This window comes from Oncorhynchus keta, chromosome 15, assembly GCF_023373465.1.
Source record: "Oncorhynchus keta strain PuntledgeMale-10-30-2019 chromosome 15, Oket_V2, whole genome shotgun sequence".
In the NCBI taxonomy this organism is placed as follows: domain Eukaryota; kingdom Metazoa; phylum Chordata; class Actinopteri; order Salmoniformes; family Salmonidae; genus Oncorhynchus; species Oncorhynchus keta.
Window position 1 is genome coordinate 34781731 of NC_068435.1, and position 18736 is coordinate 34800466.

Genomic DNA, 18736 nt, shown 5'->3' on the forward strand with positions numbered 1-18736 from the left:
GAAATCGGCCCTAATTAATCGGCCTTTCCGATTATTTGGTCGACCTCTTGTCCACAGCCTCTGCCTCCCATCTCCAATGTGCTCTCTCTCTCTATCTCCCCCTCTTTCCCACATACCCCCATTCTCACAGTGAAAACACACTCGCACAACACCAAGATAAAACATCAAGTATTTGGTATTTATTAGGATCCACATTAGCCACTGCACAAGCATCATCTACTCTTCCTGGGGTCTACAGGAAACATGACATAATACATAGTATAGAAAATGATGAATAAGGGACTGAAATACACACGACCTACATATCAGTACATACAAAGAGTATATATGTCTAATACGTGGTACAGTGCAAATTACAATACAAGATCTACAGTGCATTCGGAAAGTATTCAGACCCCTTGACTTTTTCAACAAGATTTTCTGGTCTGATGAAACAGACTGAACTCTTTGGCATTTATGCCAAGCATCACGTCTGGAAGAAACCTGGCACCATCCCTACGGTGAAGCATGGTGGTGGCAGCAGCAAACTGTGGGTATGTTTTTTAACAGCGGGGACTGGGAGACTAGTCAGGATCGAGGGAATGATGAACAGAGCAAAGTACAGAGAGATCCTTGATGAAAACCTGCTCCAGAGCGTTCAGGACTTCAGACTGGCGAATGTTCACCTTTCAACAGGACAACAACGAGCTTGAGCACACAGCCAAGACAACACAGGAGTGGCTTCAGGACAGGTCTCTGAATGTCCTTGTGGCCCAGTCATGCTCAAACATCTCTGGAGAGACCTGAAAATAGCTGTTCAGCGATGCTCCCCATCCAACCTGACGGAGCTTGAGAGGATCTGCAGAGAAGAATGGGAGAAACACCCCAAATACAGGTGTGACAAGCTTGTAACGTCATACCCAAGAAGACTCGAGGCTGTAATCGCTGCCAAAAGTGCTTCAACAAAGTGCTGAGTAAATGGTCTGAATACTTATGTAAATGTTCTATTTAAAAAAAAATATATACATTTGCAAAAATGTCAAACTATCTGTTTTTTGAAACTGGATTTAATGCTGGTTTGAGTTACCTGGGGTGGATAAGTTACTTGTAGTCATAGCTCTATTTAATACTGTGCATTGATGTGAAGAAGGCAGACCAAAGCCCTATCGTGGACAGACCTCTTCCCATTTAGCAACCATTTGAGTCTGTTTTGACCTTGAAAGCTTGCCATCTACGGTTACACCCAGCAGTTTAGTCTCCTTAACTTGCTCAATGCTCACATTATTTAGTAATAGATCTAAATGAGGTTTAGCGTTGAGCGAGTGATTTGTCCCAAAAATTATGCTTTTAGTTTGAGATATTTAGTATGTTATTTCTTCATCCATCCTCCCTTCAAAAATTTTTAAAAATCTTGCCTCTTCGGCAAATAGCTAACTGCATTGCAGCAATGCCAGCCAGGCAGCATGGCAGGTGCATTAATATTAATGTCTGCCCATTTCACCCAGCGTGGCAGGGAGCCTGTCAATCTATTCAACCTCATAGAGCTGGAAAGAGAGAGTACCTATCTTTGCCATGATAGCTAATGTAAAAGTCCTCGGTGGCACTGTCCATGCAGTGTGCAAGTGCGACTTCTATCCATCTCTATGGTCAAGCTTCTTCTTTACTGGAGAGACTCTCCTTTCTGTCTCTCTCCACCCCAACCAGCACTAATTGACCAGTGCAGCACAGTGCTGCAGTACCACCTAGCAAACACCAGAGGCCACCAGTCTGCTGCCAGGCCCTTAGTCACTTTGGTGGGGGACCTGGGACTGGGGAGGCAAGGTGGTTAGTCATTGGTTAAGTTGTCTGTTGAGGAGATTTTTCGAACCAATCCTGAGGGGGGAGAACTAAGGTTAGTGCTAAGGGACCCTTGGGATGTCCCTACCCTAAACTCTAAGCTTAACCCTTATCCTTACTGTAACTTTAAATTTACCTTAATCCTTAAATTTTAATCCTTAAATCTTCTAAGTAAAATTTCAAAAATGGACATCAAAATCCGTTAATTTAAGCTAGTGATGTTTTTTTGTTGTTGCTCTGGCTGCGTCTCTATCCACCCCCATCTGTCTCTGTCGGCCTTCCGCATCTGCGTTGAAAGGTGGCCGAGCTACAGCGGTGTTTGTGAGACCATGAGACATTACGAAAATCAGTCTTCCCACGAAAACATCTGTAGGTCTGACTGACTCTTGAAGACTATGTTCATTTGCTTTTTCTGTTCCATTTTTACATGCGAATTTGCGGGACACAACCTAAAATGTGTTCCAACAATGAGCTCCAATTTCGGAATAATTGCGCCATTTTCCGGTTGTCACGAGTTTTCACAGACAGAAAGTCAAGATGGCCTCATTGCAAAATAGCCTCTTTATTTGTTTCCACAGAGTCAGACGAGCTCATGGTTACCTTTCTTATGTCTCTGTGTCCAGTATGAAGGAAGTTAGAGGGGTAGTTTTGCAAGCCAATGCTAGCTAGCTTTAGGGCAATGACTGGAAGTCTATGGGTATCTGCTAATTTAAGTTTGACAAAACGATGTATAAGGTAGAGAATCGTTGTACTGTCTAAACCGCTGTGAAATATATTTTCACATTTTTTAAAAGTTATTTGAAGCAGGTATACAAAACTGAAGGTAAAAGATGCAAAAAACAAATTTGACGGGAAGCATAGAAGTAGTGCACATAGAACAGATACCACTGCTTTCGATGAGAATGACAGATCTATAACTCACATTTGTATGTGAATTTGGTCGGGTCGCCCAAAAAGTTACACATTGCAGCATTAACCATTTTACCTTTCATCTTCAATGGGGGTAGGGACATCCCAAGGATACCAGATAGCAAGGACCAGAGAACAAAAGCTTTTGCATGGGGTGGTTGCCTGTGGATCTCATAAACTCTTGTCGTCAAGGAGAGTGCAAACTCAGGAAGGTTGACTCTCAATGTCACGCTGTAGAGAGTTCTTGGGATGACAACATTATCTTCTCTCTCAACTCAACAGTGCTGTAGAATAGAGAATAAGAAAGAATACAGCGTCAAATATTTATTAGTTTATACAGTCGTTTAAATATTTTTGAGGGAAATTTCTCGAAAGTGTTCCACGTGATCATTAAATCTTATCTTATGAACAACTGCACTATTTCGCAGTGACACGTCTTGACCGTTTAGAGAATTGGTAGCAGTAGAGCTGCGGCTTGTTGGCAACACGTTTAAGCCACACTCTCATGCATTAAGCATTTTAAGATGGCTGCAAGCAATGCAGGTGTGCTTAAGACAGGCGCTGTGCGGAGAGAGAGAGACTGGGGATCAGGGTATTCTGCAGCACTGCAGTAATACAGCAGCCAGCTCTGCTCTGTACAGATGTATACTGAACTTCTGCTGCAGCTTGGAGGGTTACTATGCCGATGCTATTTATTACTCGAAAGAAAGAGAGAGAGAGTGTGGGTTTAGCAGAATCCACCCTGCAGCTAACCGGTACTCCAGAGAGCTCCGAGCCCCAAAGCCTACTCTATTCCCAGCGTGTGCCTGCTTCTCTACTTTCTTTCTTGCTCTCTCGTTCTTTTTGTTTCACTACTACATGTGTATAAGGACCTAATATCTACCTAGCAACTACTGCGCTCCCTCTTCCTTCCACTACTGGTTCTCTAGTACATGACACGGCTGTAAAGTCCTGGCAAGGCAAAACCCTTTTGAACTTGGCAGTTTTTTTTTGTTTTTGTCGCAGTTCAAAGATGCAACCTACGCCGTTCCACGGCTAGGGCGGGCCGAGGTGAGAAGTCCCCCAACAAAGTCAGTATATATAGCCAGGTTTAGTCTTTGACTATTGGCCTGGTTGACTGTATTAGGGAGGTTACAATATTGCCTCACTGCATGCAGTGTGTGTTGGGATGAGAGCCACTTGACTGGTCTGTGGGCTGGTCACTTCTAGCCCAGGCTGCTTACGCTGGGCTGGGCCCCTGCAAGAGGGGATGGAGAGATGGATAGAGAGATACTTGGATGTGTGTGTTGGCTAGCTGAGGAGGTTTGATGGAAGACCCAGTCTGCTCAGCAGTGGGGTTTGTCGCATGCCTGTCTCTGTCCTCCTACCGCTCCGCCTCTCTCCCACGTTTAAATAGGGTCTGCCCATATAGGCCAGTTTTCCATTGTAATGTTGCTCTCTCCAGTCCAATGTTCTATCCCCTCTCTGTTTTGGTGTGGCGTCATTGCATAGTTGGCTCTCTTTTCCAAGTGCTCTGCAGATTGTCAATAGGCCTTATTCCAGTCTGGACACACTACTACCTGCCTTCTCGTCATGTCGTTTCCCCGTGCAGCAGCCATCTCTCTATAAGGCATGTAACCTCCAAATGACCTTCAAACAGGAGCATAGCCACTCGCTGCTGCCTCGCAACGCACCCTCTTAAACAACCCTGTTGAAACAATAGACCCCCCGTCCCCCGTCCCATAAGGAGAGCTGACTGAAAGCAGCTAACTGTGGTGTAATGACCAGTTTGCCTCTCAATCAACGGGGGCTTTTGTGCTGCTTCACCAGGGAAAGACTTTCTCTCTTCTTTCAACTGGGTTTGACTTGAGGACGTGGGTTTCTCAAATTCCGTCAGGCACTCGTACACTACTCCACAAAGGTTAGCCTATATAGAAGCTGTGGTTGTGCCACTAGCCATGCCCATCCTTAGCATTCTAGTAGTTTCCATGTAAGAATGAATGTACTGTTGAAAAAAATCTAACTTGTGTGTTTTTTTGGGGGGGTGCACTACTATGTGTTTCGGCACCTTTCTCTGTAGTGTGTGTTGGTCCTCAGTGGAGTGATGCCTTTCAATAGACATATTGGACTTTGAGATATGGAATCGAATCTATAGATATGTTGAGGAATGTTATCATATTTCCCCCCAAAAAATCCAGCTGGAATCTAGTCAAAGGCAGTGCACCATTTGGGACTCATCCCGAGTCATTCAGCACTGATCATTGATTGCGCCCCCATGACCTTCCTTCCTTCCTAGGATTCTGTTGTCATGCACCAAACTGTCATCTTCCTGCTCATCCCTCTCTCTCCCTCCCTCTCTGTTTCACTCTCTCTCCTCTCTCCTCTCTCTCGTTGCAGTGCCATGCGTGTGTTGCTGTCCAAGCTGCCGCGGCCCTGGATCGTAGACGAGAAGAAGGACGATGGTTACACCGCCCTGCATCTGGCCGCACTCAACAACCACGTGGAGGTGGCCGAGCTGCTGGTTCACCAGGTAGGACACACAATAACACACCACTGCATTTCAAACAGTCTGGAATAGCCAAATGAATTTTGGGCTTGTAAAATTATACCTAGGCCAAATATAAGCCTTCCACAACCATACGATTTATCATTTTTATTTTATCGAAATAGTTACTGATCTGGCTATGAAAATGCCCTTTTGGTTACAAATTGAACCAGAACCATGTACAATGCACATCCCCACTAAGAATAACCAAGTTCTTGTAGCAGGCATTATAGAAAACGTCTCAAACAATCCCTGAAGCACAAGCCCACGTGCTAGTGAGTAACCAGCTAATCTTTATATGTAAAGTCTAGCCAACTTAGATGTATTTGCTTGCTAACAAGGTAGAAGAGTTGAACTGTTCTGAACACACCCTTCTGTCCATCTCCGTCTGTTTGAACAACATGCTAGCCTGTCCACTTTTTTAGATGTTGAAATCAAGTCGCCTACCTGGATAAGAAGACGCTTGTTTCTCAGAATGAGAACTAGTCGCCAATTCCTTTTATATAAATGTGTATGAATTTGAATGAATTTGCTATATTGCTCAGCCCTAGCTTAAACCATGCAGTCATGCACCAATGTACAGTAGTGTACATTAAGAGGTACACTGCAGAACCAGCATGTTATACTGGGGAGTTTATACAGGACTATTTGAACGATTGCTCTCCCCCATATCTCTCTGTGTGTACACTCTGTTTCCTCCTCTCAGGGCAGTGCCAGCCTGGACATCCAGAATGTCAACCAACAGACGGCCCTGCACCTGGCTGTGGAGAGACAGCACACACAGATAGTCAGGGTCAGTCTCTCCTCACTCCCTCCCTCTTTTCTACTTTCCTTACTCCCTCGCTCCTCTTCTCACTCCCTCGCTCCTCTCCTCTCACTCCCTCTCTCCTACCACTAATTGAAGATGCTATCTGTAGTTATCTCGCCATCTGTCCCCCTGACGGTGCACTAAAGGCTGTTGAGAACATCAAAGACAGTTACCCACGTTTCATTTAAAATGGAGGATCTCCTGCAGTAGAATTAGCCCGCTCGGTCCAAGCTGACGTAGTGCCAAAGAAAGGAGAAAGCTTTCTGGGAGGGAACGTGAGAGGGGAGTAATGGGGCTCCTGTCTGGGTAAAGCTGTTACATCGCCATCTTGTGGAGTGGTTGGGAAGTGCAGCCTCAGACTGGTACAGCACGACCATAGTCATGTTCTGGACGTCTTGCTACGATATGGTGCTATAACCATTTGGATGATGATCGCTTTGAAAAATTGGTACTGAACTGTTATATAAATAAATGCTCATTGTAAATTAGCACCATGTTCATTTGGAACGCTCTGTGTCTCTCTCCAGCTGCTGGTGCGAGCGGAAGCCAAGCTGGACGTGCAGGACAAGGATGGGGACACTCCTCTCCACGAAGCGCTGCGTCACCACACGCTGTCCCAGCTCCGCCAGCTGCAGGACATGCAGGACGTCAGCAAGGTGGAGCCCTGGGAACCATCCAAAAACACAGTACGGGATTATTTATTTACTGAATTATTTAGTCTAAGACGTTGAGGGAGGGGAGGGGGGGTGCTAAGCTAACATATGGAGTTGTTTTAAGATGGTCAAACAATGGATCATTTAGCTGTTTGATTTGGGATTTTAGGCCGCTCTTTGAGCAATACATTCATAAATGGCAAAAAGGACAGTCCAAAAAGGAATCATAAGAAACACGGTTTTGAAGTGTCTGCCCTAAATCTTGGAGATATTAAAAAAACTGATGAAATATATTTATTTAATACATATTTAATGCCTTTTTTGGGTAAACTACCTTCATACCTTAATTCGTTTCTTTTAAACCGGTACCGGTTACCTTGAGATGAATCCCGTGACACTTGTGGGGTCGTAGAGCCAAACGGAGAACACCATCGCGTTCGTGGGGAGTCTCCCCTTTCCATAGAGTGGTCATTATAGGTTTTAGGCCAAACCGTTTTCAGGATGTCTCATGGTCTAACAGACCGCGCTCTAGCTCTGCCGCCTTTCACCGCAGGTGCAGAAGTGCAACACTGGCGGATGTGGTGGATTGAGACACATCCAAAGCAACAACAAAAAAACAGATATCTAGCTTATACTGACTGATTTTGACGGGGATTTTGACTCGCTGGCGCATCAATTGACTATCTAGATGGGTTAAACAAGAAAGTCCCATTGAGAGATATACATAAGGGGGCATGCTTCATTGTGATTTCAAGCACCGTTTCGACTGATTACTATGCCGAGACAGCTCCTCACTCGGCTGGCTGGGCCTTTTCAAAGCCCCCGTCTCCCAAGCCATTTGTCCTCAACATGTCTGACTTTTTCTAACCAGTGGCTAACATCTGTACTGATGGAGCCATTTGGGTGGCTAATTCAACTGCCATCTTGTAAAGTGATGCTATGGGAGAGTGACCCAGCCTCGACCTGTACAGCCCTACACGCTAGTTCACACATTCTAATTAGACATTGTCTGCTCTGCTCTCCTCTCCTCTGTCTGGTGAAGCTGGGAGGGGGGGTGGAATGGGACAAAGACCGAGAATGGGTGACAGAATAAGGGAGACAGAAAAAGGCCGCGTTACTGACTCCTGTGTGTTGGTCCTCCACAGCTGATCATGGGCCTGGGCACCCAGGGAGCAGAGAAGAAGAGTGCAGCGTCCATCGCCTGCTTCCTGGCGGCTAACGGAGCAGACCTGACCATCCGCAACAAGAAGGGCCAATCCCCTCTGGACCTCTGCCCCGACCCCAGCCTCTGTAAGGCCTTGGCCAAGTGCCACAAGGAGAAGACCAGGTAAGAAACCCCAGCTCCTTTACCCAGCTCCCAGCCCAGACCTTATAACCCACACTATAACGCTGTTGTTGCGCTTCAAGTAGTTGTCTCCCCTACCTTCCGTTGTGTCCGGTCTCCTCTTTCTCACCAACGCCCTCTTCTCTCCCCGTGTCTCCCCTCCAGTGGCCAGGTGGGCTCTCGCAGCCCATCTCTGAACAGTAACGGTGAGACCCTGGAGGAGTGTATGGTGTGTTCTGACATGAAGAGAGACACCCTGTTCGGACCGTGCGGACACATCGCCACCTGCTCTCTCTGCTCCCCCCGCGTCAAGAAGTGTCTCATCTGCAAGGACCAGGTCCAGTCCAGAACCAAGGTACTGTTGCACACCCACCCAGCCTCAATAAAGTGATCATGTCTGTATTGGAGCATTTTAGGGAGGTGTTCTGACTTAGGATCTTTAGTCTCCCATTGATGTACCTGAATGATTTACGCTAACCGTTGTTGCGCTTCGGTAAGTATCAAGCTGAATAAGTTTCTAATGAGACAATCAATTGATAGCTGTTTTCAATCTGTTTGGGTGGGGGTGGGGGGGAGGTAAAAACATCCTCCAATCAGAGGTACGACCTTTTCTTCTCCTTCCTTTCATTGACATCGGATGTTGTTTTTTGTTGTTGTCTCCGTATAGATTGAGGAGTGCGTCGTGTGTTCCGACAAGAAGGCTGCCGTGCTCTTCGAGCCCTGCGGTCACATGTGCGCTTGTGAGAGTAAGTACATTAAGTGAACCAGCCTAGGTTGCGTCCGGTGTGCCCTGTGGAATGGGGCCCTGGCGCCTGTTCCAGCGGGCCTTACTGACCTGTGACTCTGTCCGTGTTTGTTCCCTCCCTCGCTGCAGACTGTGCCAGCCTCATGAAGAAGTGCGTACAATGCCGGGCTGTTGTAGAACGCCGCACGCCCTTCGTCCTGTGTTGTGGAGGGAAAGGTATGGAGGATGATGCAGCTGATGATGATGATGATGATGATGAGGATGATGAGGACCTTAGTGAGTGAATCTTCCACACGTTCCCTTTTAATTCCCTTTTTATCCTCCTTCCTTTCTTGTCACGACTCACCTTCCCTTTGTCCCCCCCCCACCCACCCCCCACGATGAACATGTTCTGTTGCTGTTAGCTTTGGTTTTCTGATTCACAGCCGTCTTGCTCACTCATTATTCAAGCGTTGTCATTGTTTTGTGTTTTTAGTCGAGCGTGTTATTTTCTCAGACTAGGACACCACCTCCCTAGTTGAGGTCATTTAATGCGTCATCTATGATCGTCAACTTAATCAGACGAGAACTGGCTGACCAATTTTTATGGAATGTGTTTAACCATAACATGTAATTCAGTCACGTCAGTTTTATAACATTTTAGCAGCATGCACTCATGTGATTAACAGAAATTGGCCTCCATAACTGGCTATTAATTCTCCCTTAAATGGCCCCTAGAAGTATATTTGTCAAACTGCTTCCAATATCAGTCCATCAGTCCATTTCTCCATCCAAATCAATCTGTTAGCTAAGCAGTGACGGTACAATGTTGGTCATTTCTTTTAATGTGTGTATTTTGGGTTACGTTCACCATCCCCTAGTGTTGTCTTTAAGTTGCCCACGGTCTTCGATCACATTATTGTCCCTCTTTTATGACTGCACCTCACACGCAGTTCCCTTTATTTTGTTGTCCTTATTATTTTATGTTGAGTTAAAGGGGAAACTGTTGTAAGTTCACTGATTTTTCTATTGATTTGCCGAAGATTCGCTTGTCGAAAGATCTTTCTGTGTGTTGCCACAAACTCACATACCGCACAAACACACACATACTCACACACACACACACACACACACACACACCGATCTCTTCAAATACACAGTACATCGTCTATCACACACGGATGCGCACATGCACATTCCCGTATGTCCCTTGACATTCGAAGAGGGATGCCAACCTAGACGGGACTCTCCTAGCCGTAGTGTTAGTTAGTGTTTAATGGGGAGCACTAAAGAGTTGTCAGGTTACCTGCTGGGTACTGCTAACACAGACAGCTTTTGTTCCTGGTCCTAATAACACTATTTAGTGTGTTTTTGTTTTTCGACTTGGGAGGAAGCGGTTGCAGCCAGCTGCCTTACTCGATCTAGAGAAGACTCCACCCCCCCACCTCCCACCTAACATCTATTTCTGATTTAATAACCTCATTTTCCTTGCCCTCTCTCCCTCTCCCTCTCTCTCTCTCTCTCTCTCTCTCTCTCTCTCTCTCTCTCTCTCTCTGTCTCTCTCGAGGCCTTTTAATAGAGAGTAGACTGCTCCTCCTCAGGCCTTGTCTTGTGGAGTTGTAATCTGGGGCTCCTGCTATAACACTGTGACTGGTTATTCTCAGCAGGTAGCTCTAACTCAGCTCTAATGGCAGGGGGGTCGCAGCAGGATCTGCTCCAGCCCAACAATCTGGCGCTAAGTTGGTGTAAGTATTTCATCCTCTGCCCTGGTTCAAAACTCCCCTCTGCTGTCTGCCGTGCCTGGCCTAGGCCCTGCTGCCTAAACCCCCTTTTCCTTTGCAGCGGTCCTTCACTCGCCGCTCCACATCACACACAGAATCACACACACCCACAATTACACTGATTTCCACCATTCAGACAGGTTGTGCCCTCAAGCACGTGGCCTCGGACCACTTTCGGGCGAACACTGTCTGGGGAAGTGCATGTGTCGAACTCTGAAATCCCTGCTTGTTAAAAAAGGCCTGGATTCAAGTGTATAACTGGCCCACATAGACAGGGCTGTATGATTGCTTGATTCGTTTGGCCTTTAGAGCAGCATGTCAATATAAGGGAGGTTTGCGTTGACATTGCCACCAACAGAATGAAAGGCATCTCCCCTTCTCTCTCTCAATCTCTCCCGCTTGCGGTCTCTCTAGGCTGCATTGAAACGGCTCCGGGGGCCACTAGTTTGAGAGCCTGCATATGTTGGTTGTTGGTTACTTTCTCAACTTTGTGTGCGTTCTATCCTTGTTTCCCTCCTACAGCCAGCGGTAACATCCCGGCCATGCAGAGAGACAAAGACAACACCAATGTCAACGCTGACGTTCAGAAGCTGCAGCAGCAACTGCAGGACATCAAGGAGCAGGTAAGCGTGGTGGTATGTACGAAAGACGACATGGTGGTATGTACGAAAGACAACATGGTGGTATGTACGAAAGACAACATGGTGGTATGTACGAAAGACTGATGGTATGTACGAAAGACGACATGGTGGTATGTACTAAAGACCTCGTTAAACGCCATGCATCATTTGAGTTTATATACAGTGGGGCAAAAAAGTATTTGGTCAGCCACCAATTGTGCAAGTTCTCCCACTTAAAAAGATGAGAGGCCTGTAATTTTCATCATAGGTACACTTCAACTATGACAGACAAAATGAGGGGGGAAAAATCAGAAAATCACATTGTAGGATTTTTAATGTATTTATTTGCAAATGATGGTGGAAAATAAGTATTTGGTCAATAACAAAAGTTTATCTCAATACTTTGTTATATACCCTTTGTTGGCAATGACAGAGGTCAAACGTTTTCTGTAAGTCTTCACAAGGTTTTCACACACTGTTGCTGGTATTTTGGCCCATTCCTCCATGCAGATCTCCTCTAGAGCAGGGATGTTTTGGGGCTGTTGCTGGGCAACATGGACTTTCAACTCCCTCCAAAGATTTTCTATGGGGTTGAGATCTGGAGACTGGCTAGGCCACTCCAGGACCTTGAAATGCTTCTTACGAAGCCACTCCTTCGTTGCCCGGGCGGTGTGTTTGGGATCATTGTCATGCTGAAAGACCCAGCCACGTTTCATCTTCAATGCCCTTGCTGATGGAAGGTTTTCACTCAAAATCTCACGATACATGGCTCCATTCATTCTTTCCTTTACACGGATCAGTCGTCCTGGTTCCTTTGCAGAAAAACAGCCCCAAAGCATGATGTTTCCTCCCCCATGCTTCACAGATGGTATGGTGTGCTTTGGATGCAACTCAGCATTCTTTGTCCTCCAAACATGATGAGTTGAGTTTTTACCAATAAGTTCTATTTTGGTTTCATCTGACAATATGACATTCTCCCAATCTTCTTCTGGATCATCCAAATGCTCTCTAGCAAACTTCAGACGGGCCTGGACATGTACTGGCTTAAGCAGGGAAACACGTCTGGCACTGCAGGATTTGAGTCCCTGGCGGTGTAGTGTGTTACTGATGGTAGGCTTTGTTACTTTGGTCCCAGCTCTCTGCAGGTCATTCACTAGGTCCCCCCGTGTGGTTCTGGGATTTTTGCTCACCATTCTTGTGATCATTTTGACCCCACGGGGTGAGATCTTGCGTGGAGCCCCAGATTGAGGGAGATTATCAGTGGTCTTATATGTCTTCCATTTCCTAATAATTGCTCCCAAAGTTGATTTCTTCAAACCAAGCTGCTTACCTATTGCAGATTGTCTTCCCAGCCTGGTTCTCTTTGGTCTTGGCCATAGTGGAGTTTGGAGTGTGACTGTTTGAGGTTGTGTATAGGTGTCTTTTATACTGATAACAAGTTCAAACGGGTGCCATTAATACAGGTAACGAGTGGAGGACAGAGTAGCCTCTTAAAGAAGAAGTTACAGGTCTGTGAGAGCCAGAAATCTTGCTTGTTTGTAGGTGACCAAATACTTATTTTCCTTTTCTGGATTTTTTTCCCTAATTATGTCTGTCATAGTTGAAGTGTACCCACAAATGGTGGCTGACTAAATACTTTTTTGCCCCACTGTACTTGGTTCAGATATGGTTTAATTGTAATAAACAAATGTTGAACAGTACACTTTGTGTATGCTCGGCACATCCAATAACCATTCACTTACAATGCCTTCAGAACGTATCCACACCCTTGAACTTATTCCACGTTCTGTTGTAACAGTCTGAATTTACTATGGATTCGATTGTGATTTTGTGTCACTGGCCTACACACAATGCCCCATAATGTCAAAGGGAAAGCGTGTTTTTTTAGGATTTTTTTTATTACAAATGAAATGCTGAAATGTCTTGAGTCTTAAGTATTCAACCTCTTTGTTATGGCAAGCCTAAATAAGTGCAGGAGTAAAAATGTGCTTTACAAGTCACATATTAGGTTGCATGGACTCACTCTGTGTGCAATAATAGTGTTTAACATAATTTGTTTAATGACTACCTCATCTCTGCACCCCACACACAAAATGATCTGTAAGGTCCCTCAGTTGAGCAATGAATTTCAAACAAAGATTCAAGCCCAAATACCAGGGAGGTTTTCCAATGCCTCGCAAAGAAAGGCACCTATTGGTAGACGGTACTTTTAACAAATAAAAATACATTGAATATCCCTTTGAGCGTGGTGATGTTATTAATTACTCTTTAGATTGTGTATTAATGCACCAGTCCCTACAAAGATACAGGCATCCTTCCTAACTCAGTTGCCAGAGAGGAAGGAAACCGCTCAGGCATTTCAACATGAGGCCAATAGTGACTTTAAAACAGTTTAATGGCTGTGTCAGGAGAGAACTGAGAATGGATCAACATTGTAGTTACTCCACAGTACGAACCTAAATGACAGAGTGAAAAGATGGATGCCTGTACAAAATGAAATAATCCAAAACATGCATCCTGTTTGCAGTAAGGCACTAAAGTAAAACTGCAAAAATACAACTTCATTTCGTAAATAAACTCAGCAAAAAAAAACGTCATCTCACTGTCAACTGCATTTATTTTCAGCAAACTTAACATGTGCAAGTATTTGTATGAACATGACAAGATTCAACAACTGAGACATAAACTGAACAAGTTCCACAAACATATGACTAACAGAAATTGAATAATGTGTCCCTGAACAAAGGGGGGTTGTCAAAATCAAAAGTAACAGTCAGTATCTGATGTGGCCACCAGCTGCATTAAGTACTGCAGTGCATCTCCACCTCATGGGCTGCACCATATTTGCCAGTTCTTGCTGTGAGATGTTACCACTCTTCCACCAAGGCACCTGCAAGTTCCCGGACATTTCAGGGGGGAATAACCCTAGCCCTCCGATCCAACAGGCCCCAGATGTGCTCAATGGGATTGAGATCCGGGCTCTTCGCTGGCCATGGCAGAACACTGACATTCCTCTCTTGCAGGAAATCACGAGCAGTATGGCTGGTTGCATTGTCATGCTGGAGGGTCATGTCAGGATGAACTGGCAGGAAGGGTACCACATGAGGTAGGAGGATGTCTTCCCTGTAACGCACAGCGTTGAGATTGCCTGCAATGACAACAAGCTCAGTCTGATGATGCTGTGATACACTGCCCAGACCATGACTGACCCTCCACCTCCAAGTCGATCCCGCTCCAGAGTACAGGCCTCGGTGTTACGCTCATTCCTTCGAAAATAAATGCGAATCCGACCATCATCCCTGCTGAGACAAAACTGCAACTCGTCAGTGAAGAGCACTTTTTGCCAGTCCTGTCTGGTCCAGCGACAGTGGGCTTGTGCCCATAGGTGACGTTGTTGCCGGTGATGTCTGGTGAGGACCTGCCTTACAACAAGCCTACAAGCCCTCTGTCCAGCCTCTCTCAGCCTATTGCGGACAGTCTGAGCACTGATGGAGGGATTGTGCGTTCCTGTTGTAACTCTGGCAGTTGTTGTTGCCATCCTGTACCTGTCCCGCAGGTGTGATGATCAGATATACCGATCCTGTGCAGGTGTTGTTACACGTGGTCTGCCACTGTGAGGACGATCAGCTGTCCATCCTGTTTCCCTGTAGGCGCTGTCTTAGGCGTCTCACAGTACGGACGTTGCAATTTATTGCCCTGGCCACACCTGCAGTCCTCATGCCTCCTTGCAGGATGCCAAAGGCACGTTCACGCAGATGAGCAGAGACCCTGGGCATCTTTCTTTTGGTGATTTTTCAGAGTCAGACGAAAGGTCTCTTTAGTGTCCTAAGTTTTCATAGCTGTGACCTTAATTCCGTACCGTCTAAGCTGTTAGTGTCTTAATGACCGTTCTATAGGTGCATGTTCATTAATTGTTTAAGATTAATTGAAAACCATGTTTAAACCATTTACAATGAAGATCTGTGAAGTTATTTGGATTATTATGAATTATCTTTGAAAGGAAGGGTCCTGAAAAAGGTGAGTTTACAAGCGTTTGGTGCAAATCCAACAAATCCCAGAGGAAAACCTGGTTCAGTCTGCTTTCCAACAGACACTGGGACACATTCACCTTTCAGCATGACACTAACCTAATACACTGGAGTTGCTTGCCAAGGTCTGCGTGGCCTAGTTACGGTTTTGACTTAAATCGGTTTGAAAATCTATGGCAATCTTGACAGAGCTTGAAGAATAAAAAATAAAAAATAATGCAAATATTGTGCAATCCAGGTGCGCAAAGCTCTTGGACTTACCCAGAAATACTCACAGCTGTAATTGCTGCCAAAGGTGATTCTAACATGTATTGACTCAGGTGTGAATACTTGTGTAAATTAGATTTCTGTTTTGTTTCACTGAATTTGCAAAAATGTCTAAACATGTTTTCACTTTGTCGTTATTGGGTACTGTGTGTCGATGTGTGAGACATGTTGAATTCAGGCTGTAACACAACAAAATGTGTAAGTCAAGGGTTGTGAATACTTTCTGATGGCACAGTAGCGTGGGGATATTAAACACCTTTTCCTTGCCCTTAGACATGGCTTTAGACTCTCTTGGCATCTGTAGCCATGTCTTACAGCAACCATTTTCCAAATACAGTATGTTTATATCAGAACTGGGATGAGTACTAAGTGTTACTGTGCGTATCTCTCCAGACCATGTGTCCAGTGTGCCTGGACCGGCTGAAGAACATGATCTTCATGTGTGGCCACGGCACCTGCCAGCTGTGTGGCGACCGCATGAGCGAGTGCCCCATCTGCCGCAAGGCCATCGAGAGACGCATCCTCCTCTACTAGAGTCCCAGGCTTCAGTCTCGGCCTACTATACCACCCATACCGCCCCCCCCCCATCAACAACCAACCACACCAGCTGCTGCTCTCTCATCTTTCTGAACTTCACTGCTCTCCCCTCTGTGTCTGCTAGCCCTGCCCAGCGTAGGACGTCTTACAACCAGAAAAACAAAACATACAATTGTGGCTTCTTTTTAAAAATGGAAACCTTGTTACAAAAAAAAAAGCTGACATTGTCTTCAGAGAACCTTGGTGTTGTATCTCAGTTAAAAGCCTGCAGCAGACTAGTGTCTTGATCCCCCTGTGTCAGGAAAAAGTGCTTTGCTCCTCAGAATGCCCTTTCACCTTCCTTTCTATCTCTCTCTCTTACCATTTCTGTTATGATATCTGTGGTGGGGTCCTTGGCACGCAGCCCTGTTGTGTTGGACTCTTGGCCTTGGGAAATGTACAGGCCCGGAAGACACGTCAACTCTTCTTCTGTTGAAGGACTGCCTCAAGCCAAATCTAAAGCCCATTTATCATTGATTCTACAAAAATTCTCTCTCTCTCTCTCTCTCTCTCGGGAGAGAAACTCGTCCTCTTATAATGATATCTGTGGTGGGGTCCTTGGCACGCAGCCCTGTCATGTTGGACTCTTGGCCTTGCGAAATAGCCTGGAAGACTGCCTCTGATGCTAAATCTAAAGCCCATTCATCATTGGTTCTATTGGAATTGTGTTTCTTATGCAAGCGTATTCATAATGGAAGCTACTGACTGGGATATTCCGTTCTTTTGGAGTTTACTCAACGTTAATCAATGATAATTACAGTATGATGGCATGTTTGTACAAATGCAATGTCCGTTTTTAAAAAGTTCAGCCGGTCTCCTGCTACACGTGCATATTTGAGGTTGGGTTATTGTTGTGACATGCTCCTCTACGGCGTGTTTAATAACAATCAACAGGACCGGTTTGCACTAGTTGGCATGCTCTCTAGGTAGAAGAAAAAACGTCTGATTGAACGTAAAAGCAAAAGTGCTGTTCTTTTGGAGGTCCACCGCCACCGTAACTCTGGTAACGTAGTGATACGGCGGCCGTCCAATCGCCAGGCAACACCTCATCAGCTGTACCTTGTTTACCAACCTCTCCTCTCGCGCGCTCTCTTTCTGTGGAGAATTGCAGGCAGACAGCACATGTTTAGCATTGCGTCACCTTTGGGCTGCAGCGGTTAAATACTGTACGCCCAGTGGAGGTGCAAGTCAAGACACGTCTCATTCAGCCTCCTTCTCTAAGTGAATAGTGTCCGTCATGTACTCGCTGGATGGATGAATTCGCACATTATTGAGCATGTATGTCAACACGTATGTCACAAGTTGCTGTGGAGCTGTTTCCCGAGACTATAGGTGGTATTGTCTGTCTGATATTCATCCATCCTATGATTCTTATAAGCACCGCTAATAACCATTGATTATTCCTGTGCCATTGCTTCCAAAAATGATGTACCTGTTAAAGAAGTTGTTTGGGGATGAGGTGCTCTTTACCTTGTATTTTATTTAAATGTATTTTCTTTAAAAATATATATATAATAATGTATTGAGGTAGTGTACAATCTAATGGAAAGCCAAAACGATAATATAGAGTAAATTATTTTGTATTGCTGCCCATAAATAGGATTTATATGTAGCCTCTCCCACACATCCTGCTTCAATATCAATGTTGAAATTGGTCTTTTATTTTGATAGACTTCCAGCAACAACAAAAATTATCAAAGTATTATTTTATATCTTGTTTTGTCTCTGCAAGTCTAACCTGTTCAGAGTCAATAGTAAGATTGATAAGGAAAGGGATATATTTTTGTCAGCTTCATCAAGTGTCCTTCTACCAGTGTTTCTTTTTTTTTTTTGGCTAATGGAGAACATGGTTCCCCTGGCAATGTTGACACTAATACAGCACATCCCTCTCTGGAGGGAAAAGCAGATCACTTCTGTATAAGGTGACCAGCTCCCTCGAGAATGGGTTTACCAGTGCAAACAAGCTCTTTTTTTTAATAGGAAATAATGTTTTTATTCCTTTCACTGATCACGTTAACATTTTAAAAGCTTGAAGCACTCATATTGCTTTATCGTAGTATTGTCTTGATGCAGTTGTTATAAAGTCCTATTTTGTACCTTATTTTCCATACTTATATCTGTTCAGATTTTAAAAAGGTTTCGGTAGTATTCTCTCTCCATTTTTTTTTGGCTTTTGGCATGAATGTTTGATGTATGCAGTACAACATGTATCATGAAAGCTGGTCACTGTATTGCTTAAAAGTGCTTTAAAAAACAAACATATAGCTGAAATAAAGTTCAAAATGAACCTTGGGATATCCTAACCACAGGTACTTTTTTTATTTGTTTCTTGTGAACGTAAATTGACTGAAGGATGACAGTGTCAACTTGTTTATTTATAAATGTTTGATCGACAATTAATTACCAGGTTGCCTTTCCCCTGCTGTGTAGGCTGGTGTCTCACTGTCTTTGTTTTTGACAAATCATCAATATACAAAACAATAATTGACTAAACAAAATTGAAGGGCTGCAAGCTAAGGTAAATCAGCAGACACTAGGAATGGTTCTATGATCTCCCTCACTGATCACAGCACAGTCCTGGGGGGGCAGTGGTGGTTCTAGCTTGTATGGCTCCCTGGGTGATCCCCCCCCCAAATAAATCACCATTCTGCACGAACTAATTTTACACAAATAAATAAATAATAATCAAAACATTTAAAACCATATA

General features: G+C 44.8%; 1 protein-coding gene and 1 long non-coding RNA gene across 7 annotated transcripts in view; one reads left to right on the top strand and one right to left on the bottom strand.

Moving 5' to 3' along the window:
- The window catches only part of LOC118395229 (E3 ubiquitin-protein ligase mib1), a 95291-nt gene extending 76959 nt beyond the window's left edge, over positions 1-18332 (top strand). For 4 of the 6 annotated variants that reach the window (XM_052463920.1, XM_052463922.1, XM_052463923.1 and 1 more), the window contains 10 exons: positions 5101-5233; positions 5955-6041; positions 6584-6742; positions 7855-8036; positions 8199-8388; positions 8701-8779; positions 8908-9054; positions 10422-10502; positions 11061-11161; positions 15847-18332. In XM_052463920.1, coding sequence (XP_052319880.1) covers positions 5101-5233; positions 5955-6041; positions 6584-6742; positions 7855-8036; positions 8199-8388; positions 8701-8779; positions 8908-9054; positions 10422-10502; positions 11061-11161; positions 15847-15987 — 1300 coding nt within the window. In that variant the 3' untranslated portion in view covers positions 15988-18332. The remainder of the gene's footprint in view (positions 1-5100; positions 5234-5954; positions 6042-6583; positions 6743-7854; positions 8037-8198; positions 8389-8700; positions 8780-8907; positions 9055-10421; positions 10503-11060; positions 11162-15846) is intronic. The other 2 variants (XM_052463921.1, XM_052463924.1) reach the window with 2 other exon arrangements.
- Positions 158-3451, bottom strand: LOC127907641 (uncharacterized). The gene is made up of 2 exons (XR_008065253.1): positions 2801-3451; positions 158-838 (listed from the first exon to the last, which is right to left on the bottom strand). It is a non-coding gene; the product is annotated as an uncharacterized LOC127907641 (long non-coding RNA).
- Positions 18333-18736: the final 404 nt, after the last annotated feature.